Source organism: Callospermophilus lateralis, chromosome 10 (assembly GCF_048772815.1).
Source record: "Callospermophilus lateralis isolate mCalLat2 chromosome 10, mCalLat2.hap1, whole genome shotgun sequence".
NCBI lineage: Eukaryota > Metazoa > Chordata > Mammalia > Rodentia > Sciuridae > Callospermophilus > Callospermophilus lateralis.
In genome coordinates, this window is record NC_135314.1 from 129,252,754 (window position 1) to 129,277,566 (window position 24,813).

The 24,813-nt window shown below is 37.4% G+C and overlaps 1 protein-coding gene across 1 annotated transcript in view; it reads right to left on the reverse strand.

Annotated features, from left to right (window-relative positions):
- The window catches only part of LOC143408187 (collagen alpha-4(VI) chain-like), an 81,892-nt gene that overhangs the window by 23,120 nt on the left and 33,959 nt on the right, over nucleotides 1–24,813 (reverse strand). Inside the window, exons 13-24 of the mRNA XM_076867632.2 lie at nucleotides 24,298–24,369; nucleotides 22,499–22,525; nucleotides 21,879–21,923; nucleotides 19,760–19,813; nucleotides 18,855–18,917; nucleotides 18,379–18,444; nucleotides 11,245–11,298; nucleotides 11,104–11,139; nucleotides 7,847–7,909; nucleotides 5,837–5,899; nucleotides 3,631–3,693; nucleotides 3,029–3,091 (exon numbers count right to left, since the gene is read on the reverse strand). Of these exons, the coding sequence (XP_076723747.2) occupies nucleotides 3,029–3,091; nucleotides 3,631–3,693; nucleotides 5,837–5,899; nucleotides 7,847–7,909; nucleotides 11,104–11,139; nucleotides 11,245–11,298; nucleotides 18,379–18,444; nucleotides 18,855–18,917; nucleotides 19,760–19,813; nucleotides 21,879–21,923; nucleotides 22,499–22,525; nucleotides 24,298–24,369 (669 nt within the window). The remainder of the gene's footprint in view (nucleotides 1–3,028; nucleotides 3,092–3,630; nucleotides 3,694–5,836; nucleotides 5,900–7,846; nucleotides 7,910–11,103; nucleotides 11,140–11,244; nucleotides 11,299–18,378; nucleotides 18,445–18,854; nucleotides 18,918–19,759; nucleotides 19,814–21,878; nucleotides 21,924–22,498; nucleotides 22,526–24,297; nucleotides 24,370–24,813) is intronic.

Below are 24,813 nucleotides of genomic sequence, written 5' to 3' on the forward strand. Positions count from 1 at the left end.
GGGGAAGAGGGAGGGCCTAGGAGGGGATAAAGGTTTATAACTTAAAAAGACCATGACAGAAGGAAGTTTGGAGGTTTGGGTTTAATTGTTATTTTGTATTTGGTACTGGAGATTAAACCAAGGAGTAATTAACCTCTGAGCCACCTCCCTAGCCCCTTTTTGTATTTTATTTAGAGACCGGGTCTCTCTGAGTTGCTTAGAGCATCGTTAAATTGCTGAGGCTGGCTTTGAACTTGCGATCCTCCTGCCCCAGGCTTCTGAGCTGCTGGGATACAGGCATGCACCACCACACCTGGAAGGAAGTTTAGCAGTTGTTTTAGGTATCATCTTGCTGATTTGTAAAAGCTGCAATAAGGTGCAACATCAGCAAGATGATGGCAGAGTTGTGGGAGCCATGTCACTGAGCCATTGGACTAAACTCGTTTTCTTTGTAGGGCAAGAAAAACAAAGAAAGAAGCTCCAGAACTGATAAAGTTCCAGGGATAAAGGCGTACTTTAGAGAATAATATTGGAAATAGAGGCAATGTAATGGTTACTTGCACAGGCTTATCACCCAGACAGGCCTAAATATTTTTATATTTGTTCTAATCAATTATACATGGCAGCAGAATGCTCTTTGATTCATTGTACACAAATGGAGCACAATTTTTTACTTCTCTGGTTGTACAGGAAGTAGAAGCACACCATTCATGCAGTCATACATGTATCTAGGGTAATAATAGGCTAAGGAACTGAACAGACACTTCTCAGAAAAAGGTATACAATTGATCAACAAATATATGAAAAAATATTCAACGTTTCTAGTAATTAGAGAAATGCAGATCAAAACTACTCTGACATTTCATCTCACTTCAGTCAGAATGGCAACTGTCAAGAATACAAGCAACAATTAGTGTTGGTGAGGATGTGGGGGGAAAGGCACATTCATACATTGCTGATGGAACTGCAAATTGGTACAAACAATCTGGAAAGTAGTATGGAGATTCCTTTAAAAAAAATGGAATGGAACCACCATTAGATAGATAGCTATCTATCCCAGCTATCCCATTCATTGGACCCAAAGGACTTAAAAACAGCATACTACAGTGACACAGCCACATCAATGTTTATAGCAGCTCAATTCACAATAGCCAAACTGTGGAACTAACCTAGACATCCTTCAATAGATGAATGGATAAAGAATCTGTGGTGTATATATACACAATGGAATATTACTCAGCATTAAAAGAGAACAAAATTATGGCATTTTCAGGTAAATGGATGGAGTTGGAGAATATCATGCTAAGTGAAGTAAACCAATCCCAAAAAACCAAAGGCTGAATGTCCTCTCTGATAAGTGGATGCTAATCCAAAATGGGGGTTAGGGGATAGGATGAGTGGAGGAACTTTGGATTGGACAAAGGTGAGGGAGAGGAAGGGAAGGAGGATGGGGGTAGAAAAGATGGTAGAATGAGACCTAAATATTTTTCCTGGTGCTAGGGATGGAACCCAGAGCCTCATGCGTGCCAGGCACATGCTCCACCACTGAGCCACATTCCCAGCCCCAGACCTAAATGTTTATTTCAGTGCCAATATGGTTGTATGAGTGACACTGGGAAAGTTGCTCAACTTCTCTAAATTTTAGTTTCCTTATCTGTAAAATATAGATAATAATATCATCTCCATGGTATGGTTATTGGGAAGACTGAGAATATGCATGGAAAATCCCTAGCACGATGCTAGTACCTTCTCTGTAGAAAGTACTTAATGAATGGTAAATATGTTGTTGTTGTTTTTGTTGCTGCTGCCACTGTTGCTGCTGCTGTGGGTGGCAGCAGTAGAGATGGTGGCACAAGCTTTGGGCTACTTTTAACCAGGAAATTTTAATGAAGTCAAACAAAATGTTAGTTTCACCAGCTGAATTTTCAGAGTACAGAAGCTGACCATTATTTACCTCAAATTTCAATTGACAGTAATCCTATTCTGTTCTTCCCCTTTTCACATTTAAGTTTAAGTCTCCTGGGCCTGTTTTTGCTTCCTTTCCATGCTACTATTTCAGTGTAAAGAAAGGAAGGGGGAAGAGGGGGTGATTAAAAAAAAAAAAAAAAAGACCTAAAGACCCTTCCTAGCCACTGGTGAAAGAAATCTCAGAAATATGAGCTGGAAGGTAGCATTACTCTTTATGATAAAAGCTGATTTCCATCAGGTGGTGAATTGAAAATAGCCACAAAATAACCACCCTATTTCACTGCCTAATCATTGCCACCACATTAATGTATCTTCAGGAGTATTCCATGCATCCTAACCTTGGGCTCAAAACAGTTTAATAATAAACGATTTTTAAAGACTACCACCAGCACAATTTAAAAAAAAAAACCCACATAATAGTTGCACCCCATGTTTTTGCAAGAAAATTTGACATAAAATCTGCAATGACATGTACAAATATGTAACAACGAATCCTACCATTATGTATAATTATAATGCACATTAAAAAAACATGGGAAAAGTCTGCAACAATTATGCAGTGAAATATGATAGTTTATTCTTATGTTCAGAGTAAGAACTGAGGTAAAAATACATAGACCTGCCTTGCCAGTGTTATTTGTAGAACTAAGTCTTTTATGATCTTTGGTCTGCAAACATTATTTCTACACTCTGGATGTTCGAAGACATTCTCTTAAATGTTCACAACTCTGATTGGCTGTCTTGTTGGCTGCCCTGGAAAAATGTTTCACTGGGCAGCTCCGCATTCCCAAAAGACTCAGATACTTATAAAACATCTTTGTCCAACAGAAGAGGTTCATTGACACTTCCCTCTTCAACAACACGTAAGGAGGCAAAATAAATCCCAGGGCATCTTTGGATTCTTTATTTTTACAGGAGTTTGAGAATCTTTGACTATTACAATTCTCAGCAGCTATGGTGATCATGTCATATTTGTAACTCAAGTTCAATATATCAAGAATATTAGATTTTTATGTGAAACAAGAACAAATACCAAACAAGAAATTCAATCAAGAGTTCAAAACAGAGAAACTAAACTCACAGGCTGCCCTCTTGGTCCTTGTTGACCCCGTGAGCCTTTCTCTCCTGCATCACCAAGCTCTCCCTTTAATAACAAAGAGAAAAGATGAGATTAATTTTCTCCCACAAGTTTATGTAATTTTGTACTATTTTCCTCAGAAATTATTGTTACTCTTTTCAAGTCCTTTTAGCATCACAATACAGTCTAAAGGCTTTGTTAAAGGTTTTCTCTGGCTTTGTTAAATACAGATACTTCCAAATATAGCAATGACCCTGCTACTGCTTATTAACAAAACCAATTTATACATAGCATAAATTGCAGAATTTTTTTATTCCTTTGGCTTTTTCTAGACATAGGTGTGTGAACCTGGGTTTGCAGTAAATATGTATTTCTCTCTGTTAATGTCTGTTTGTTGATGAACGTGACACACATACCCTTCCTATTTGTCTATATGTCTTTCCCTTTTATCCAGCTATCCAGCTATAAGGTAAAGATCAATCAATAGCTTCACCAACCACATCAGAGACATATGCTGAAAATGATCATGTAAGGAAAGATTAGTATTTAAAAAAAACAGGGGCTTCCCCAAGTTGCAATCAAGAAGAGTGTTCTCTGACATTTACCTTCATTCCTCTTGGCCCAGCTTTTCCTTTGGAACCATTTGGCCCTGGAGGCCCAGGATTCCCCTGCAACAACAGCATGGCCAAAATCACCACTAGGGACAGATATTCCCTGATTTAATTTTTTTTTTTTTACTTTATAATGGTGCATTCAGTAAAATCTATACTTCAAATTTCAAATTTTGAACCATTCCAGGTCTGGAGACGTGTGGTACAATACTGTCTTGTGATGCTGAAGAGCAGCAGGAAGCCATGGCTTCCAGTCAGTCATGTAATCGTGAAGGTAAACAATTGATCTTCTACAGTGTGCTGTGTCACCAAGTTATGGTGCTTGGCAGATTAGATCTATTAAATGCATTTTTTCACTTAATGATATTTTCACCTTCCAATGGGTTCATGGGGATGTGGCCCTGTCGTAAGTCAAGGAACATCTGTTTTATTGAAATGGTCTGGAACTGACAATGTGCTCTTAAGCCATCATGGAGCTTAGCCTTCAATATTCAGTACAATTAGTCAATTTTATCTTCCAACATACAAAAATACACAATATAAACATTTAAGCTCTGGACTGGGGGTTTGGGAGACAGGAGTAAGGTATACACATGTACCACATAATTAAGAATTGGAAAGGCTGGGGATATAGGTCAGTTGGTAGAGTGCTTGCCTTGCATGCACAAGGCTTTGAGTTCACAAGCACCACAAATTTTTTTTAAAAAATTGGAGGAATTATCTGTATACTAGAGATGCATTATGGTTTGGATATGAAGTGTCTCCACCAAAACTCCTGTTAGTGAAGGAATATTTAGAGGTGAACTGATTGGATTGTGAAAGATGTAACCTAAATCAGCCCATCCTAGTTTGAATGGACCTACCGGGTGGTAAGAGTAGACAGGTGAGGCATAGCTAGAGGAGGTGGGTCACTATCTTGTTAAGTATTTTGGTCACAACAACAAAAAGCTATCTGAACCAAAGGGGAAACATGATTCAATTAAAAGATCAGGATGAAAAAAAACCTAGACTTGAACCTGATCCAAAAATAAAATACTTTCAAATGACATTTAAAATAAGACAAAAAGTTACAGGGCTAGATTTTTCCTGACAAGAGTGTTGTGATTTGGATATTCGGTGTCTCCCAAATCTCATCTGTGAGAGAACGCAAGAAAGTTTAGAGGTGAAATGATTGGGTTCTGGGAGCTTTAATCTAGTCAATGTGTTAGTCCACTGATAGGGATTAACTGGGTGATACCTGCAGTCAGGTAGGGTGTGAGTGGAGGAGGTGGGTCCCTGGGGATGTGCCTTTGGGGTATATATTTTGTCCCTGGTGAGGAACTCTCTCTCTGCTTCCTGGTGCCATGTCCTGAGCTGCTTTCCTCCACCACATTCTTCCACCAGAATGTTCTACCTCGCTTCAGGCCCAGAGTGACGAAACTGTCTATGGAGACCTCTGAAACCCTGAGCACCAAATAAACGTTTCCTCTCCTAAAACTGTTCTTGTCTGGTATTTTGTTCTCAGCAGCAAAAAAAAGCTGACTAAAACACCAAGGGAGAGAACAAGGACAGAACCGTGGCTTGCACCATCCTGGAGCTGCTATTTTTGAGTCTCTAGTTAGAGGCTCTCATTCCTGACTCCAATCCTGCTGCTCAGGTTTCTAGGCAATCTCAAATGCTCTCTTCCTCGGGGAGCCGCTTTGATTATCTGTCTCAGTCTGTCTGAGCCTTTCCATGAACCATTAGGAAACAAGGTGGGAAGCAGAAAAGGCACTAGAAAGACTCAAATCAGAAGGCCGTTCAGCCACCCAGGGTCTGGATGGAAAATCATTTAATCTCCCTGGGACTCAGTTTTCTTATCTATAAAAGTGGATGCTTCCTTATGTATTTACAAGGAGCAGATTAGTTTATTTATACCTCTCTTATGGTACTATGATTTTTGTCTTACCCTATAGATAAATACCAGCTTGTGTCAGATACCTTTAAAGCTCACACCCATGCCTTATGGGTTACTACATTCCCACAATATATCCATAATAGAGGGGGGTACATAGCTGATGATCAATACCCACTACATCAAATTAGCTTTTCTAGAAATTCCTGATACCCACAGACCCCAGAACACACAATATAGTTCCTGGTCATCCAGGAACCCTCAGGGTTATAAATCAATCATTGTTAATTAGCAGTTGTACTGAAATTGTTCAGTTTTCAAACCTACCTGGGCACCGGGTAACCCTTTTTGTCCAAAAGTTCCCGGGGGTCCTTGTCTTCCTCTTGGCCCCTAAACCAAAGGTGATATTAAAATTGAACCAATTTTACAGAAACATTTATATTCTGCAAAGCCACAAAATCACCTCGGATACCTATGGAAGCACAAATCTGGGTGCCCTCACCCATCACCATCTCATTTATCAAATTGAAGCGGGTGGTGTCTGTAAACTGCAGCACCCACAGCACATTCACTCCCAGCCCACTCAGTGTGCAATACGGGATGTGAGTCCTTAGCATCTATGTTTTCAGCAATCTCTTCTGAATCCATTGAGCGCTACAGTTTGAAACACTGCTTCCATATTTTAATTGACCCAACTAACTTTAAATCCTAAAAGGGGATTGGGGGAGCAGATAGGGTATTGATTCCTTTGGGAAAAAAAATAACCTTTTCTTGATAAACACAAGGTCTAAAAATGAGAGATTTTTTAAAATTTTATCAAGAACCAAAGGCACATTAATCTCATTGCCTACATCACTGAGGAGTTGCTCATTTTTTTCTCCCATCTATTTTACTTTACTGATTTTTGACACTTGACTTTTTCTCCAGTTTTTGTGAGAACTACTTTCTCAATAGAAGCATTGATCATGGCTTCCTTTCTCTGAAGTGAGGTATTGACCATCATCTATTTAAATAGACCATCATAGCCACATGCTACTGGGAAGGTGAGAATTAAGGAGAGGTTTTATCGATTTTCTTGCTCATAGCTCCCAGCATGACATGCATCCCTTTCACCCAGAAACACAATCAAGTGGGTATAGAGGAGAAAGCAAGGAAGCAACCGTGGCAGGGGGTCCAAATATGAATTGATCCAGTGATCAAAAAGAAAATGAAAAAAAAATATATATATATATATATATTAGTTGTTTCCCTCTGTATTTCACATACTATTTTTCGATCATAAAGTAAACACAATCTCTAATTGGACTTTGATTACCCATTTCATTCCTTAGTTCTTTCGTCAAGTTTTAAATTAGCAGAAACTTCTAAAATGGTCATCTGACACTGAAAGGATTTGTACTTATGGAGAGTGAGTCAAGATAAATGAAATTGGTTTGTTTTAAACTCCTTCCATTGAGGATACTTGGAAATAATCTGGCTTTTAAAAGAAAGATATACAAAGTGTTCCAGAAGGATCTACAGATGATAGATTTAGTTTATGATTAGAAGATTCAAAGGAACTAGTTGGAAGTTCAAATTTCCACTTATCACTGGATAATTTACAGTCTCCCAGGAGACTGAAGTCTTTGAGGGCAAGACTTTTTGCCTTAATGGTCTAAATGCCCCATTTTCTGTCTATTGGCAGAGTACTGTGTGCATGACAGACACTCAATTCACTCTGTTGATTTTTCCTGCCAAATTGAGTACAGTTTAAATGAATATCACTATTACTTGAGTTAATAGTGAAAATTAAATAGGTTAAAAATTAAATATTATTTGAGTAATCGGAACGCACAGCTTCAAAGGCAGTCATTAAGAACATCAATTTTATAACCAGATTGTCTGAGTTTGAATCCCAACTTTATAACTTATTAGCTGTGCAGCTTGGCCAGTTGACCTAACTTCCCCACCCCCTTTTCCACTTCTTCCCTATAAAACAGGGATAATAAGAAACCTGCCTAACCCCCAGTGAAGGATCAAGTGAGTTAAATTCAAGAGCCTATTGCAGTACCCAGAACATAGAGGTCCATAAATATTAGCTATCGTGGTTTACCCTTCTCATAAGAGGGGCTATATGATTTCCTTTGGGAGGCTTTCCAAGGAAGGCATTCAAGGCCATTCTGATTTAATTTCCTATCAAACAATGAAATTAACATTTCATACCAAGTCCTTTAGCATTAAAACCAAGTTAAATATGGCTATACGGAGATACACAGTTGTCACGACAAAACTCATCATTTTATACAATAACTATGTGATAATAAACATAATTTTTTTAAAAAAGTTCTCCAATTTAACCTGTGAACCTGGATTTCCAAGCTCTCCTTGGTAGCCCTGTTCACCAGATTCTCCACGCACACCCTGTCAAAAAATAAAAATAAAAAGGCATCATCAGTGCTCCTGTTGAAGGCAGCCTTCCTAAAAGATGTCACTTGAGAGCCCCAAGGGAAAGACTGAAAAAAATATTAGACGGGTTGTGATCAATCCTCCTCGAGAATGGAGATGGAGACGACACATAAAGGGTTTCCATTCATGCTGAGAAAATGCAAGACCACATTCTCACTGCCGTTCCTGGTCTTTGCACATCTCTTTTCAAAATTTCAGCTAGTAAGAGAAGCAAAAATACTTCCTTTAAATTATCCAAATTCCTGTTTTGTATAAAAATTGATTCCTAAAAGCCCAGCCCTCTCTTTAAGGTATCTGGATTAAATGTTCACTGGTATCAAGAACACTTATTCCATGCAAAGAAGTAGAATGTTGATCAAGCATGACACTCTGGGACAAAGGCACACAAAACACATGGTAAAATAATAGAATATTGGCTTGAAAACTCTATGGGCCCTTGGAGCATTTAGCTAGCTCCCAAGGCCAAGGGTGAATTGCTAAAATGATTCATTTGATAACTCCCCTAAGTTATTCCCCCCAATTATGATTTTCATTTCTACAGAAAAGATATTTTTCCAAGATTGGGAATAATTCCAATTTTGTGAATTATTCTGCCTTCTTTTTTCATGCTACTCACAGAAAGACTGGCTCACTGACAGATGAACAAAGGAGCCCAAAAACCTCAAACCCAGAATTCATCAATATGTGGATCAAATTACTTGCACTTCTTAAGTTTTTAAAAACTATCTGGCACTTCTATTCATCATTATTGTTATACTGTTCAGCTTTTCTAGAGCAGATTTCTAGATTTATAAGTATAAACCAAGTTTTAAAAGGAAGATAGCTAGAAAGTTTGAACCAGGCTGCAATCTAATTTGCATGTCACATTAGTAACTTTCATAGTGTCATGTTTGTGAAAATAACATGGCTCAATATGGTACAGTTCAGACTCATTATAATGTCACTCATATAGTTATATTAAGGAAATAATTGCAGCAAATCAAAATCAAAAACAAAATAAAAAACTTACAGTTTTTGTTATATTACTGACCATGATAGCTAACGAAATAGAAATTACCTAAATGCCCAAAATAGGAATAGTTTAGCAATAAACTGTGCTACTTCAATAGAGTAAAATGTAATGTATAAGGAATGTTTTTCTAATATCTGGATGTTAATTCACAATAAGGCGGGGATTGGGGGCACTAGAGAAGAATAGTGTTACCTTAGATTAGGTAGATGGAAATGAAGGAAGGGGATATGGGGATAGAAAAAATAGTAGAATGAAACAGACATTGGCACTCATTACTTTATGTATATATGTGACTGCATCACCAATATGATTCTATAACAGGTACACTCAGAACAATGAGAAATTATATCCCATCTATGTATATCAAAGTGCATAAGTGCATTCTGCTGTCATGTCATGTCAACTAATTAAAACAAATAAAAAATTAATTTAAAAAGTGAAATTAGGAAAATTCAGAAACATGGAAAATCAGAATATAAAATAGTATAGACATTATGATAACCCTTTATTATTTATACAAGTAAAGGGAACACACAAACATAAAAATAATTGCTGAAGGGTAGTGGGTTTGTAGATATTTTTAAAAATTAATGATATTCTTAATTGTATCATAACAACAAATGTAAAGTTTTGTTTTATTGCCAAAAGAAATCTATGCATCAATTTATTTGCCATAAACATAATCTTTTCCATAAATAAAATTTCATTTAGAATTCTATTTTATTATGCATCTGGTGAAAACCAGATCTAATTTTATAGACAGTAATGAGCCATATTTTCCTATATATTATAGAGTACTATTATTTGGAATTCAATACCAATCTGTAGGATTGGCTTGTCTTTAACAAATTACATCCAAGGAACATAAATGGGTCTATAAGACCAGTGCTTCAACATTGGGCCAACTAGTAAGCCACTGACATGTTGGATAAACCCAGTTCATCCTGAAGCCTGAAAATAGTTATATTTCTATCTCTTATTTAAAAATAAAAACTTAAATAGGAATAAAAGCAAACCACTATAGGAACACATAAAAATTATAATGTATGAAGCCAGGCATGTGGTACATACTATAATTTGAGGCTGAGGCAGGAGGATTGCAAATTTGAGGCTAGCCTCAGCAACTTAGTGAGACCCTATCCCAAAATAAATAAAAAGGGGTGGCATGGGGGATAGGGATATGACTCAATTGTTAAATACCTCTGGGTTCAATTTATAGCACCAAAAAAAAAAAAAGATTACAAGATACGAAAGTATAAAGCTGTAAATCATGTTCACCTAATTATCATGTGAACAATAAATTGATTTAATGAAGAATGGAGAAAAGAAATGTATTGCAAGGATGGTGAGGGTGTGCAGAGAAGGAGATGGATAGAGTAAGAAAATTAAATCTTCACCCCTCATGGTGAGAAATCGAAATAAAAGTCATACGAGTCAATATCATTTCTTCTCCATTCCTAAATCACGAGAATACTGGAAAAATACAAGCAGAGCATCATCAGATTATGTCAGGGAGATGTCTACATAAAATAACTTCTTTTGTACAGAAGTTTCATCATGGTCTTTGGGGTCAGATATTAGATTTGAATCCTATCTCCAACAATTATTAGCTGTGGTGCCTGTGATAAAGTTACTTTTCTTTGCTAATCCTGTATTCCCTCTCTTACCCATGAAAACTCCTGGAAAGGTTTACACGAGATAATATAAATAATATTCTAATGTATACCAGGTACTAGATAAATGCTTAGTGAAGTAGGTTTCTCGCAGGGATATTCTCTATTCCACCATCAAACCACACCATCTGGCCTTTGGAAATGGCAAGAGCTCAACCCTTCTCCATCATCTAGACACAGTCCATCAGCTGTTTGCACCCATGGAAAAAAACCATCATATCAGAATTGAAAGTCCTTCTCTAAGGGATTGGCTTCTTCTCAATCTAAATAAAGTAGAGCAATTTGAGGAGGAGGCAGAGAACCATATAAAACTTCCCTTCTTCATGAAAAAGATCTCCGTGGTCATCTCCCAGGAATTCCCATGCAACCTCCCAGCCCAATGGCATTCCCCTAGACCTCAGAGAGAACTATTAAAGCTGCAATGTACATGGAACAAAGAACATCTCCCTCCAGAAAGCACTGACCTTCAACCCCGGCAGACCTCGTCTTCCTCGTGACCCCTAAGAGAAGAAGGAAAGCAGAGACCTCAGAGAAAGAAATAAACCATTTCTCACCCAGACACACCTTCCTCTTCCACAAAGGCAGGAGAAATATACTACACCTACCTGAGGACCAACACTTCCAGTTTTCCCTTGAGGTCCATTGAAACTGGACAGACCCTAGAAAGTAAAAGATAAAGGGAAGATCAGTTTAAATGCCACACACTTCTGGTTTTCTTCTCTATATCTGTACCATCCAATACAGAAGCCACTAGCTGTAGGCTAGTGTTCAAATTAAGTGAACAAAAATGAAATTAAAAAAAAAATTTAGCTCCGCATTCAACACTGGCCACATTCCAAGTGCTCAGTAACTTCATGTAGCCAGGCTACCATATTGGATCACACAGATAGAGAATATTTCCATGATCTCAGAAAGTTCCATTGACCTTCACTCCTCAAGAAGCCAATGACATTAAGTTCTCATGTTTCAAACATCAGTGTTGTGGACAAATTCCCCAAAGATTAGTAGTCTTTCCCCACAGACTCTTCCTTTAATGACTCCTCATGGTTCACCATGCTGGGACAGCAGTCATACACATTCTTCAACATGCTTAGTATAGGAAAATACTGGCCCATCCCTTTCTACCCATGTCTTATCGGGCATGTCTTGAGTGGCAGATGGAAGCAGAAGGTAGAAGGGTATGTCTCTGCACGTGGAGAGATCAGTGTATAGGTGAAGAAAGAAAGCAAGGTTTCACAGTCAGGATGAGGAAACCTCTGTGGAGTAGAAGTGGGGAATGAGTAGTATCCAGAAGGAATGATCCCTCTTTCAGGAGAAATGGAAATCCCATGGGATCCCAAGAAGGGATATTTCAGATAATTATTCACTGAGGCTACATGCTAAGTCAAGTGGAATACATAAGTGGGGAAAGAATGTGAAATACAGAAATAAAAAATGTCTTGTAAAAATGCGTTCATTCCAACTGTCACTTATCGCATATTAATTCTGAGATAATTTAAATATTCCCCAATATGAGGGAAATGCTAATCAAGTCATGACAGAAACACTTTTCACCTGAAGTTTTTAAAGAATATATATATATAGATAGATAGATAGATAGATAGATATACATACATACACACACACACACACACACACACACACACATACAATGCAAACACAAAGGAAAAGGGTGGGGGATTCAACACGGAGGCTGCTTCTAATAGGAATCAGAGGGTATATCTGAATAGACCAGTTATATAGGTCAAATTTTACTTAAACTCAGTGATGGGTTGGTAATAGCTTGTGTTTATGATAGTATTCACTACAATCTTTTCCAGGGTCTTGGATATATCATGATATATTTTTTAAGATTTAAAAAAGTATTGATTTTAATTTAAGATGACATGCTGATATGCACATTACAAGGGTTTCCAAAAGTTCAGATTATAGCATCGTGAAGAGAAAAACATCTGAATGATTAACCACAGTGCTCACTTGTCTACTCAGCCATATTATGGGCTCTGGGTTGCAGGATTTATCTGTATAGCTCTTCAATTCAGAGTTGCATTTCTAAGACAGCTGACTTCTTGTCATTGTACTTGTTAGAATTCTAATGTTAATCTTGAAATACTGTGTTTGTAGAAAAAAATTAAATATGTCATGATGCACAAAAATGCACAAGGCATGCAAATGAAAAAGCACAAAATTAAAAAGCAAATCTTCCTTCTCCCAAGGCAGCCTGAGAAAAGAATGCTTCTCATAAAATTCCAAAAAAAAAAAAAATTCTGTACTTACAAGTAGACATAAATATATTGTTTTATAAACTCAAGCAGGAGCATACTATAAACACTGTCATACATTTTTATACTTTACTCAGTTTTTTTTCTTGAAGATCTTTAAGATCAGCAGAAATAGGTGTATCTGACTTTTTTTAAAAAAAGTATATAAAGTAAAAAAAAAGTATATAAAGTAAAAAGTTTGTGCTATGATGTTGTTCTTCTAAAATTTGCAAAATTATGTGGGAGAATAATTTGTCCCAAATATGGAAAAAGAAAAAAATGATAAGTCCCCATTTTTAAAAATATTACACTAGGGGCTAGGGATGTGGCTCAAGTGGTAGCGCACTTGCCTGGCATACGTGCGGCCCATGTTCGATCCTCAGCACCACATACAAACAAAGATGTTGTGTCCACCAAAAACTAAAAAATAAATATTAAAAAATTCTCTCCCTCTCTCTCTCTTTAAAAAAAAAAATATTACACTAGAACATTTTGTAACAAGCCCATGGGACACTTTTCTGACTTTCTCTAGAAGAGAGATTGCCATCGTATGTTAGAAAAGTTCAATAAAATAATGGTTTCCTTGGCTACTGGAACTATGGATCATTTTTCCTCTACATTTTACTTTATATTCCCAAATTTCTGTAGTAAACGTTACTTTTATGGGCTTTTTTTTCCTAAAGTAGGAAGTAGATGAGAGGAGGCTATAAATAAAGCCTTCTCACAATAGATCTGGATGTAATAAAGATTCTTTCTTAAAAGATTAATCATTTTCTCACTTCAGCAGTAAATAGCATTTTGCAGCCAACATAGTAAAAGAATTATCTGGGCAGATGCTGGAGCCATTGGGTAAAAGATTGCTGGGAAATAGGAAATTTATAGTCTCAGAGTTATCATTCCCATTCGAAGAAAGGAAAAGCATGCTTGCCGTGGAGAAATCTGGTGAACGTAATCCAGTGTTCGAACTTAATGTCACCAATATGACCCAAATCAACACAGTATCCCTGCCCATCATTAATAAATGTACAGCAGCACTAAGTCTCTGTCAAAAATGCTTAGCCTGACTGTAGTTATGGAGAAACCGTCAGATGAATCCTAATTGAGGTAAATTTAGCCAAATAACTAGTCTGGAATGTCAATGTCACAAATAACTGGGCCACTGATGTGATTGAAAGATACCAAAGAGGCAAGACACCTGAAACAACTGCTGAATCCTCAGCTACACGCTGGAACAACAACAAAAAAAAAAAAAAAAAAAAAAAAAACAGGCATGAAGAACATCACTGGGTGTTATGGATCGAGTATTTATGTCTCTTCTCAAAAAAACTCATTCTGAAATCTTGACCCCCAAAGTAAAAACAGTAGGAAAGGAATGCCAGTCAGTCATAAGGGTGGAGCCCTCCTGAATGGGATTAGTGCCCTTACAAAAGAGGCCTGAAGGAGTACCCTGTCTTTCCTCCATGTGAGACCATAGCCAAAATACTTATTTAAGAACCAGGAAATGGGCCTTCACCAGATGCCAAATCTTCAGTGCCTGGGTCTTAGAATTCCCAACCTCCAGAACTGTGAAAAATGCATGCTATTTAGGGTACCCAGTCTATTGTATTCTGTTATAGTGACCCAAACTAAGACATGGAACAAGTATAGAAATTTGGATACAGACTGTGTATTAGAAAATAATATTGTACAAATATTGTTTCTCGAGTGTGATAATTATATTGTCCTAATATAGAATGATATCCTTTTTCTAAGAATACACTTGAGCATACAGACATACACATACATGCATTTGTATAAAGAGATATAAAGCAAATATAGTAATGATGGGGTTCATTCTTGCAACTAAAATTTATTTTTCATAGGTTTGAAATTTTTCAAAGTTAGAAGTTAGGGTAAAAAGAAATGCATAATTTCTAATGATATGGAAGTTTTCTACAAATTTGAACTCACATTGAATAGTGTTTTATAAATCTACTGTTTTTATTTAATGTTGCAAAATGGTGTTTTCCATGTCAAGAAATAGTCTTCTATATTATTTTTCATTGCCTAGAAATATTCCATTGTGCAGAAGCAGCAGGATGGATATAAGCATATTATTAGACATTTGAGTATTTTCAATTTTTACTATTTTAAAAATCACCACAGTGATCACCCTTGCTGCTAAATCTGTGTTGGTCCATGATTAGCTTCTGGGTAAAGTGCCAGGCTTAGAAAGACTAGAAATTAAGCTATGGCAGACACAGTGGTGGCCTACACAATAGTCTCTCCCTTTTCCCCCTAAATATGAAAAATCTGTTGTGTTTAGAACAACAATATACCCAACTTCAGGGCTGTAGATACAGTTCAGTAGTAAAGCACTTACCTACCATGCATGAGGCCCTGAGTTCAATCCCCAGGAAAAAAAAAAAAAAAAAAAAAACCTCCAATGGGTGAATGAGAATAGATCTAAGCCAATCATGGTGATCACATTTCCTTTATTCAGAGATTTGCTTTCTCTGGATCCCTTGAAATTGGGCAGTTATGCTCAATTTTCTAATGAGCTTAGAAAACAATATTGTTGAAAACACCAGATGAGGGCTGGGGATGTGGCTCAAGCGGTAGCGCACTCGCCTGGCATGCGTGCTGCCCGGGTTCGATCCTCAGCACCACGTACAAAGATGTTGTGTCCACCGATAACTAAAGAATAAATATTTAAAAATTCTCTCTCTCTCTCTCTCTCTCTCTCTCTCTCTCTCTCTCTCTCTCTCTCTCTCTCCCCCCCCCTCTTTAAAAAAAAAAGAAAAAGAAAAAAGAAAACACCAGATGAAAGGAAAGTCCCTTTCCTCCTGGCATTTTATATAAAAGTAAAAACAAAATGCTCAAAGCTGCCAGGCCTACAGACCAAATGCTGACACACTGAGGAGGGAGTATGGAAAGAAAGGGACTATGTCCAGCACAATTCACAATAGCTAGACTGTGGAACCAACCCCGATGTCCCTCAATAGATGAATGGATAAAAAAAATCTGGCATTTATACACAATGGAGTACTACACAGCACTAAGAAATGACAAAATCATGGAATTTGCAGGGAAATGGATGGCACTAGAGCAGATTATGCTAAGTGAAGCTAGCCAATCCCTAAAAAACAAATGCCAAATGTCTTCTTTGATATAATGAGAGCAACCAAGAACAGAGCAGGGAGGAAGAGCAGGAGGAAAAGATTAACATTAAGCAGAGTCATGAAGTGGGAGGGAAAGGGAGAGAAAAGGGAAATTGCTTGGAAATGGAAGGAGACCCTCATTGTTATACAAAATTACATATAAGAGTTTGTGAGGGGAATGGGAAAAAAATAAGAAGAGAAATGAATTACAGTAAATGGGGTAGAGAGAGAAGATGGGAGGGGAGGGGAGGGGGGATAGTAGAGGATAGGAAAGGTAGCAGAATACAACAGTTACTATTATGGTATTATGTAAAAATGTGGATGTGTAACCGATGTGATTCTGAAATCTTTGTAATGTTTTGAATATAAAAAAAAAGAAAAAAGAAAAAAGAAAAAAAAAAAAAAAGAAAGGGACTATGTCCCTGACAAATCACTGAGTCTCAATGATATCATTGAGATGGTATGTCAAATCCGAAATCACCTAAACTTGGGTTTCAAACATATTTACTACTTATCACTATTAGACAAATTTTCTAAGAGACATATAATAAATATATATATATTTATTTATTTATATGTATATATATAATATGTATTATACATATATATGTATGTGTATATTTTTTAAACAGCAATGCTAACTGATTTATTTGCCTATTTCCTTTCCCAAGGCTAAGCTGGTTTTCATTCTCCCCAGAAGTGTTTATTTCACACTCCTGACTGACATGACTGATTCCCTGATACTAAATATATAATAAAGTTTCTCCTTGTTGGAATGACTGCTTTACCCATCCAAATTGTAACATTGAATCTGTTCTTAGGTTCATCTCAGAAATAATTCCAAGGGAAGACTGCCCCCTAGAGGTCCATCTTCTGATAGTACTTAGGCTAGAATATCAGTATCCACAGCTGCAGGCTTATGTAACTGGTGAGAGTGAAGTAACTCTCCAAGTCTATTCAAAGGAGTTAGTTAGCACCCTTCTTTGAGCACAGCATGGGAGCAGAAGCCATGAGATACAAACTCAATATGGCATTGCCTCAGAGGATTACAATTTCCATGTACACACACAATTCAGGGTTGATGTTCAAAGTTAACCCTTGGCTAAAATCAGAAAGGGAGGCATCTGAAAGCTGTAAGCATGTGTAGCGATAGTACTGTGACACAGTTTGTCTATAGGCCTGGGTTTCTCCCCAGCAGTAAATCTTGAGCCAACCATAGAACAAGTTCATTTTATGCTCAGATCACAATCTTTCTTCCCATGACAACCTCTAACTCATGGAAATCAATCTCCATTCTTCCCATCTTACAGATGGGCACCAGATGGGTTGCTTCCCTACTGTCTCCTTAACCCAATCCTGTCGATAATTGAGTGTCCCTTCACAGAGCTCTCTGGTCACAACACCAATAGGGTCTGTTCAAAACAACTGTAAATAATGACAGGATGAAATATTCTTATAGCCAACTCCCGGCGGTTTTCTCACATAGCTACATAATAATGACCTTGTTACAAACTGAATTTAACTTAGGATCTGGACATATATAACCTGGATGCTATCTAGCCACAATCTAGGAAGGAGATTCAATGTCCTACAGTTTTGTTAAAGGATGCAGAACTGGGATTGGAAGAAAATAGAGGTTCCTAGGCTCTTTTCTAGTTGCAAATATTGTGCTATGCAGACCTCATTCCTGGAAATTAGGAATGGTGAAATGTGAGGACTGAAGCACTTGGATTTATTTTAGTCATTCTTCAGAATCATGCATTTTAATGTCTGGGACATAAAAATCTAAAATTGGCTTCCAAGAAATTAGCATCTGTCAAGTTAACAAGTCTTTTTTCTTCTGTGATGTCTTCTATCATAGTGCTTCTAGTCTTTAGAGCTAGACAAAGATCTCCTCTTTTCAAAAATGGCTAGTTCCCAATACACATCAATCAGCTCTGACTACAAAGAAAAGCAAGCCGGTGACATGATAATTGCAAGCATCTTTTAAATTTTATAATTGGAAAATTTTTTAAAGTGGAAGAATCCTAGGCATCCTTGAGTCAGATGCTTTCATTTGCTAATGAGGAAACCAAGAACAAAAGAGGTAAAATAACTTGTAAAGTATTACTAATGTTGTGGGAGATAGTTTTTTTTTTTTTTTCCTGTGCAAATTCTAAGACAAGAACGCAAGGAAAAGATGTAAGCAGAGATGACCAGTCAGGACTCCTGTGTCCATGGACAATGGAATCCCACAGGTTTGTTCCCTGGCTTGCTCAGTAGAATGCCCAAATTTCTACACCAGAAGCATCTGTTCCCATGCATACCAGTCCCCCAAAATAAACAGAGGTCATCTTACCTGATGCCCACGCCTTCCTTTTTCCCCCTTAGGTCCTTGAATGTGACTATCAGTTCCAGGATCCCCCTGAGAAAATAAAATGTCACTTATTCAAATGGACAATAACTAAATTTAAAAAAAAAAAAGAAAAAAGTTATTATAGGAAAAGTTCCTTAAAAAGAACAACAACAAACATACACACACACACACACACACACACACACACACACACAACCAAAGTGGACCCTTTTTATTGTCCAGACCCATCCAGTAATCCCAGATACCTGGTACAATTAAAATTCCAACCTATTTATGAACCCAAATGTTCTGTGACACGGGTTTTACTCTCAAATCTCTCGTTTGTTGCAGTGCAATAAAGACAGGCTGAACAGATGCCTCATTAATGAATAATAAATGGCTCTTCACCTTGTGCCACATGCAAACATTTCTCAAGTCCCTGGAATTAAAGCAGAAGAAATCCCCCAATCTTTACTCACAGGATCTCCTCTTAACCCAGGCTCTCCATGCTCTCCAGGTTGTCCTGGTAGTCCTGTCAAGCCCTTAAATCACAAAGAAAAAAAAAAATGTGTCACTTTTCAAAATCTCTTGTTGCCTAAAAAGAAAGGAACTCTAAGAGGAAAAAGAAAAATCAAGCTCAAAGAGCAACTTAGTACTTGAACTTGAAAGCATTCACTGTGGAAAAGGCAAGGTCAAGCAGTAGGAAAGATGTTTTCTTGGAACCCTTCCATATGATTAGCCTTAGGTGTGCTTCACCTTACTTCTTAGAAATTAACCCACTTGCATATGAAGGACTTGAGGCTCTGGGAAGCTGGACTCATAACTCCCTAATATCAAATTTCTTGATTTTTTTCACCAATTCCTGATTCTCTCTGCAGAAACACACATAAAAAAAGGGGAAGGGGGAGTTTTCTCCATCATGGATGCAGGCAGGATTAATAGAGTAAGACCTCATGGGGAAAAAAATAAATAAAAGGAGAAAGAGAATGATGTTTTCAGAGTAGGCATGCAAAAGGAACATTCAGGGGAGCAGGAGTAACACAATCTGACTTAATTGGGATTAATGAAGAAAGTGGTTGAACTGCCTTGGATGTAAGGCTAAATCATCAGTGACAGGGAGCCATGAAAAACTTGTGAGCTAGACAGTGACACAATTATATCTCTAAAGCACAAAAAGTGAAGTCCCTGGATTTAGATTCCCCATTTCACTATCAGCAGAGTCAGGTCCTAAGTAAACATTCCAAACAGTCATCTAACATTCATTGTCCTTTAACTCTCAATCTAGTCTCTAAACCACTAAATGATTCTTTCCCACAGCTTAAAAATAAATTGTTGATGTCAGTTTACCCAGTAGAAATGAGAACAGAATGCCTTCATACATTACCCAATTTCCCCTATTTCCTTTTTCTCCAGATGATCCTGAGACTCCACGATCACCCTAGGAAAAGAAAAAGAAATATATAAAGAATCTTGGGCTGGGGATGTGGCTCAAGTAGTAGCATGCTCACCTGGCATGCACGGGGTGCTGGGTTCGATCCTCAGCACCACATAAAAATAAAATAAAGATGTTGTGTCCACCGAAAACTAAACTATTAAAAAAAAAAAAAGAATCTGTATTCTATTAGTCATTCCAGAAAATTCTTTTGGGTAGTTTCACATTTTTAACCAAGAACAGGAAATCACTTTATCACAACAGAGTGACAGACTAGATCCTTTGAATAACCTTCCCCCCAAAAAAACAACTGCTAATTCCAGATAAATTAAAATATATTTTAGATACATTAATAAGACAATAAAGGAAAAAGAGAAATCCTTTGTTCAGAATAAAGACAAAGCAGGATCCAGAGAGAGAAGAGCTCTTGGCTGTACTGGAGTGTGATATGTGTGTGTGTGTGTGTGTGTGTGTGTGTGTGTGTAAAGACCTCAGGCTGACAATTTATGTTACTGGTCCCAGGAACTAGTACCACTAGGAATGTGGCTGAAGCAAACAACCTCAACTCAGGTTTTAATGACTTCTTAAAGAGAAAGTTCCATCAAAACTGGATGTTAATCAAAAGTCACAACACACAGGACGGACACACCATGACGGAGAAACCAGCAGAAACAACACATAATAGAATCAGACCCATGTTGACTACAGATATTGGAATTATCATATAACAGAATATAAAATAAGTATACTCAAACTTCTAATTAGACTTCTATAAAAAGATAATAGAGAAAACAGGTGCTCTACTTTGGATGTTGAGTATCCCCCGAAAGACCGTGTTTAGGTTTGGTGCCAGGGTAGCAGTGTTGTGAAAAGCTATGGACCTTTAAGAGGTGGAGCCTAGTGGGAGGTGGTTAGGTCACTGAATGAAATTGTGGGATCCTGGATCCTTCCTCTTCTTCTTTTCCTTTTGCTTCCTGGCCATGCTCCACCACATGTTCCTCACCATTACTTTCCAGCACCCACACCAGGGGCCTAAAATTAATGGGTCCACCCAATCATAGACTGAATCTCTAGAGCCAAAAGCCAAAATTAACCTTTAATCTTTATAAATTAATTATCTCAGATATTTTTATAATGATGAAAAGTTTGTTAACACAATAGGGAAGATAAAGATTTCCATATGATGATCTTCTAAGGATTTTCTAAGACATAAATACTCAGATTCAACAGCCGAACAAGTCCCAAGCAGAATAAATAAAAGGAAATCCACACCTAGACACATCATACTGAAACTGTCAAAAAGGAAAAACAAAGTGAAATTTTTAAAGCAGCCTGATACATATTTTTATACACTGCTTACAAAGGAATAATTACTTTGAAATATAACTTCTTAACAGCAATAATGGAAGATACAAGACAATAAAAGCCAGGAGTCTAGAAAGTTATATTTTCAAAGGGCTGAAAGAAGATAACTAAGAACACTGAATTATTTACCCAATGAGCTATCTTTCAAGAAAAAGAGTAAAATAAAAAGATTTCCAGGAAAAATAAAAACCAAGGGAGTTTACAATGAATCACCCTTCATTAAAAGAAATTCTAGGAGTTCTACCTTAGGCAAAAGAATCATGGTGTTTTCATGTTCTTTTGAAGGCATCAACATACCGACAGAAAGGCTTTGATGAAACTAGCAAATATGAGGATAAAGCTAGATAAGCACTGGCTATATAGAATCATAATAATAACAATGCTAATCGACAGGATCTGACAAAAATAAAATGTGATGATCTTCTAAGGATTTTCTAAGACATAACTACTCAGAAATAAAATACCAAAGAAAATACCAAATAATTTAAGAAATAAAATACCAAATAATTAATATGTGATATCAGAGGAGGGTAAAGTTAGGTTTTTGGATCCTTGTATATTGGAGATAAGAGTAAATAACATGTGAACTTAACCACTGTTGAGTATACACGTCAAAATCTCTAGACAATCAGGAAAAGCTATGCTCACTATAAGAGTATAAATGCCAGACTAGTCAAGGGGAAAACAAAATGAAATACTTCCATACCTGTTCTCCATTCAAGCCATCAACACCTTCCTCACCAGCGTCACCCTGTGGAGCAAAGGAAGAGTTAGAGACAAGAGAAATAGGGGTACATGGATATTTCTTTGATGTTAGCTTCCTTAATAACTTATTTTCCAGTTGATAGAAGAATCTAGACCTTCTAGAAACAACAGCTACATAGAACATGCAATTATTAAAAGGTGATTATGGGCTGGGGTTGTGGCTCAGTGGTAGAGCACTTGCCTCACCTGTGTGAGGCACAGGGTTCAATTCTCAGTACGGCATATAAATAAATAAATAAAATAAAGGTCCATCAACAACTAAAAAAAAAAATAGTCAGCAAGGCTTGAACACAATAATATATGTCATTGCCTCAAAACTGAAATACTTGTCTTACAAACAGTCAATAGTCACATATTAGCATGGTATGTCATTGCCTCAAAACTGAAATACTTGTCTTACAAACAGTCAATAGTCACATATTAGCATGGCGGTTCAGATATTAATAAGATCTGGCCCACTCCCTTGTCTAAGATTTAAAAGCCTCACCCCATCAAGCAAAGGAAAAGGGCTTGGAATCAGTATTGTGTTTCCCAAAGAGACTGCTATCCAGTCTACCTTACCTTCTCTCCCGAAAATCCTCTTGCTCCCTAAAATTAAGAAGAAATAAGAATAATTGAGCTGAAGAAATAAGAATAAATTTCCTTTGGAGATACGTGTGTGTGTGTGTGTCTCCAAAGGAAATTAAATCAGCATGCCAAAGAAATACCTGCATGCCCATGTTTATTGCAGCATTATTCAAATAGCTAAGATATGGAATCAACCTAGGTGCCCATCAATTGATAAAGAAAATGTGGTGAATATATACAATGCAATATTATTGAGCCATAAATAAGAAAGAAATCCTGTCATTTGCAGCAAAGTGAATGGAACGGGAGGGCATTAAGTAAAATAAGCCAGACATAGAAAGGCAAGTACCATATGTTTTCTCTTATATGTGGATGTTTTAAAAAAAAATTGACCTGAATGTAGAAAAGTGATTACTAGAGGTTGGGAAGGCAGCAGGGGTGGGGAAATGGAAAATGGGGGAGGCTGGATTTGATTAGTGCACAGAGTATGTACATATGGAAAAATCACACTGAACCCCACTAACAGATACATTTAATACACGTTAATCAAAAATAAAATAGGGCTGAGGACATAACTCAGTGGCAGAGAGCTGGTCAATCCCCTATACTGCAAAATAAAATAAAAATAATTTGGCTTGATGGGGCTGGGGATATAGCTCAGTTGGTAGAAGAATTTGGCTTGAATGAGGTTTTTGAAATTTTGTTTCATTTAGGAAGCCATGTTGCCTGATTTGAAGAAAATATATGTATTAGATCAAAATGACAAGGCTTTCCTTGTCCGGCAAATGTGATGGGTTTCACAGCTCTCTGATTACTACAACCCTCCTTTTCCTGTGACCTGGAGAAAACCACCTTGCTACTCCTCACAAAGTAGGCAAAATAGCAGCAACCTGCCACTTGTTTTTGTAAAGATTTTTTTTTTTTTTTTCAAATGAAAGTGAGAATACACTGGTTAGCAAGAGTGGGAAGACTTCAAGGAACAACAGGGCAAAGTAACTAGAAAGGTAACTTGTTAGAATATACAGGTCATGGTCATTGTGATCAAGAAAACCCTAAGACTTTTATGTTGAATACATTCTACTGTCGTGTATAAGCAAAAAAAGAACAAATAAAATTTTTCAAAAGACTTTACGTTGTAGAAATTTTTTTTTTCTTACCTTATCAAAAGAGATTCTCCAGTAATGAAAGGTTGAGGCACCTGGAATGCAATCACTCAAAAAGGTGCCCCACCTGTATCCCCTTAGCCTTTAAAATCTCAGTATTCTTGAACCTACCTTCCAATTACAAGCATTCTTGGCTCTTTTGCTGAGGTTTTTTTCCTGGGACTTAAAGCCTGCTTTGCCAACATGCAGGATAGGCCAAAAGAGCTGGGGAATTAAGGCCTCCGAGCATCAGCCCTCGATAATGCCTGATAGGATGTGGTATACAAACACTCAGCGACTTCACCCCTCAAATGGGAAAACATCGAGGTGCATGTTCAACACTGGCTGCCAGAGTCCCTAGGGAGGAGTGATCCGCATCTGCCCACAGCAGTGATCTGCTAATGCATCGTTTGGGGTCACATTCCCTCCATATCTTATTCACTTCCTTACTCCTCTGCTACTGTTTGCTAGGATCATTTCCCAGTAAGCTGTGTGCAGTTGATTCCTTTTCTGAGGCTTTACTTCTGGGAAGCCTTCAGTCTAAAGAGAAGCTAAGCCTCCATAATTATACTGAAGAATGAAGATTTTTCTTGAACTCAAAGGTTGAAACAAAGAAAGGGAAAGAATCCCGCAGCTTGAGGTCACACTCACCTTAGGTCCCCTCACACCCATGCATCCTTCCTCACCTCGAGGTCCAGGAAGACCCCGGGGGCCTCTTTCTCCCTGTGAAGACAGATAGCGTGGAGACCATCAAGAAACTGCGACCACCCAGCCAGTTCAAACCAGTTCAAACCACAGTGTCCTTAACAATCTGACTGCCTTGCAGGCAATCTGATCAGGTCTCTGAAGTACTTATGACAATGATCCAGATAACACTGATTCGAATTCAACTTAGCACTTATGACAGTGGGGGTTTGTGGGGTTTTGTTGTTGTTGTTGTTATTGTTGTTGTTTGTTTGTCTTTTATGTATTAGAATCTCCTGCCATGTTGTGAGCTTCACAATGTCTCATTTATTTATCGCTCAGTTCCCTGCCCCAAACCTCTTGCCTGACATACAGCAGACATCAATCAGAATTTGGAGAATGACTCACTGAATTATATTAGCGAACAGAAGCTTTTCATCTAAGCATTGAATAAGGAAGGAAATCATGCCTTTTGCCAAATTG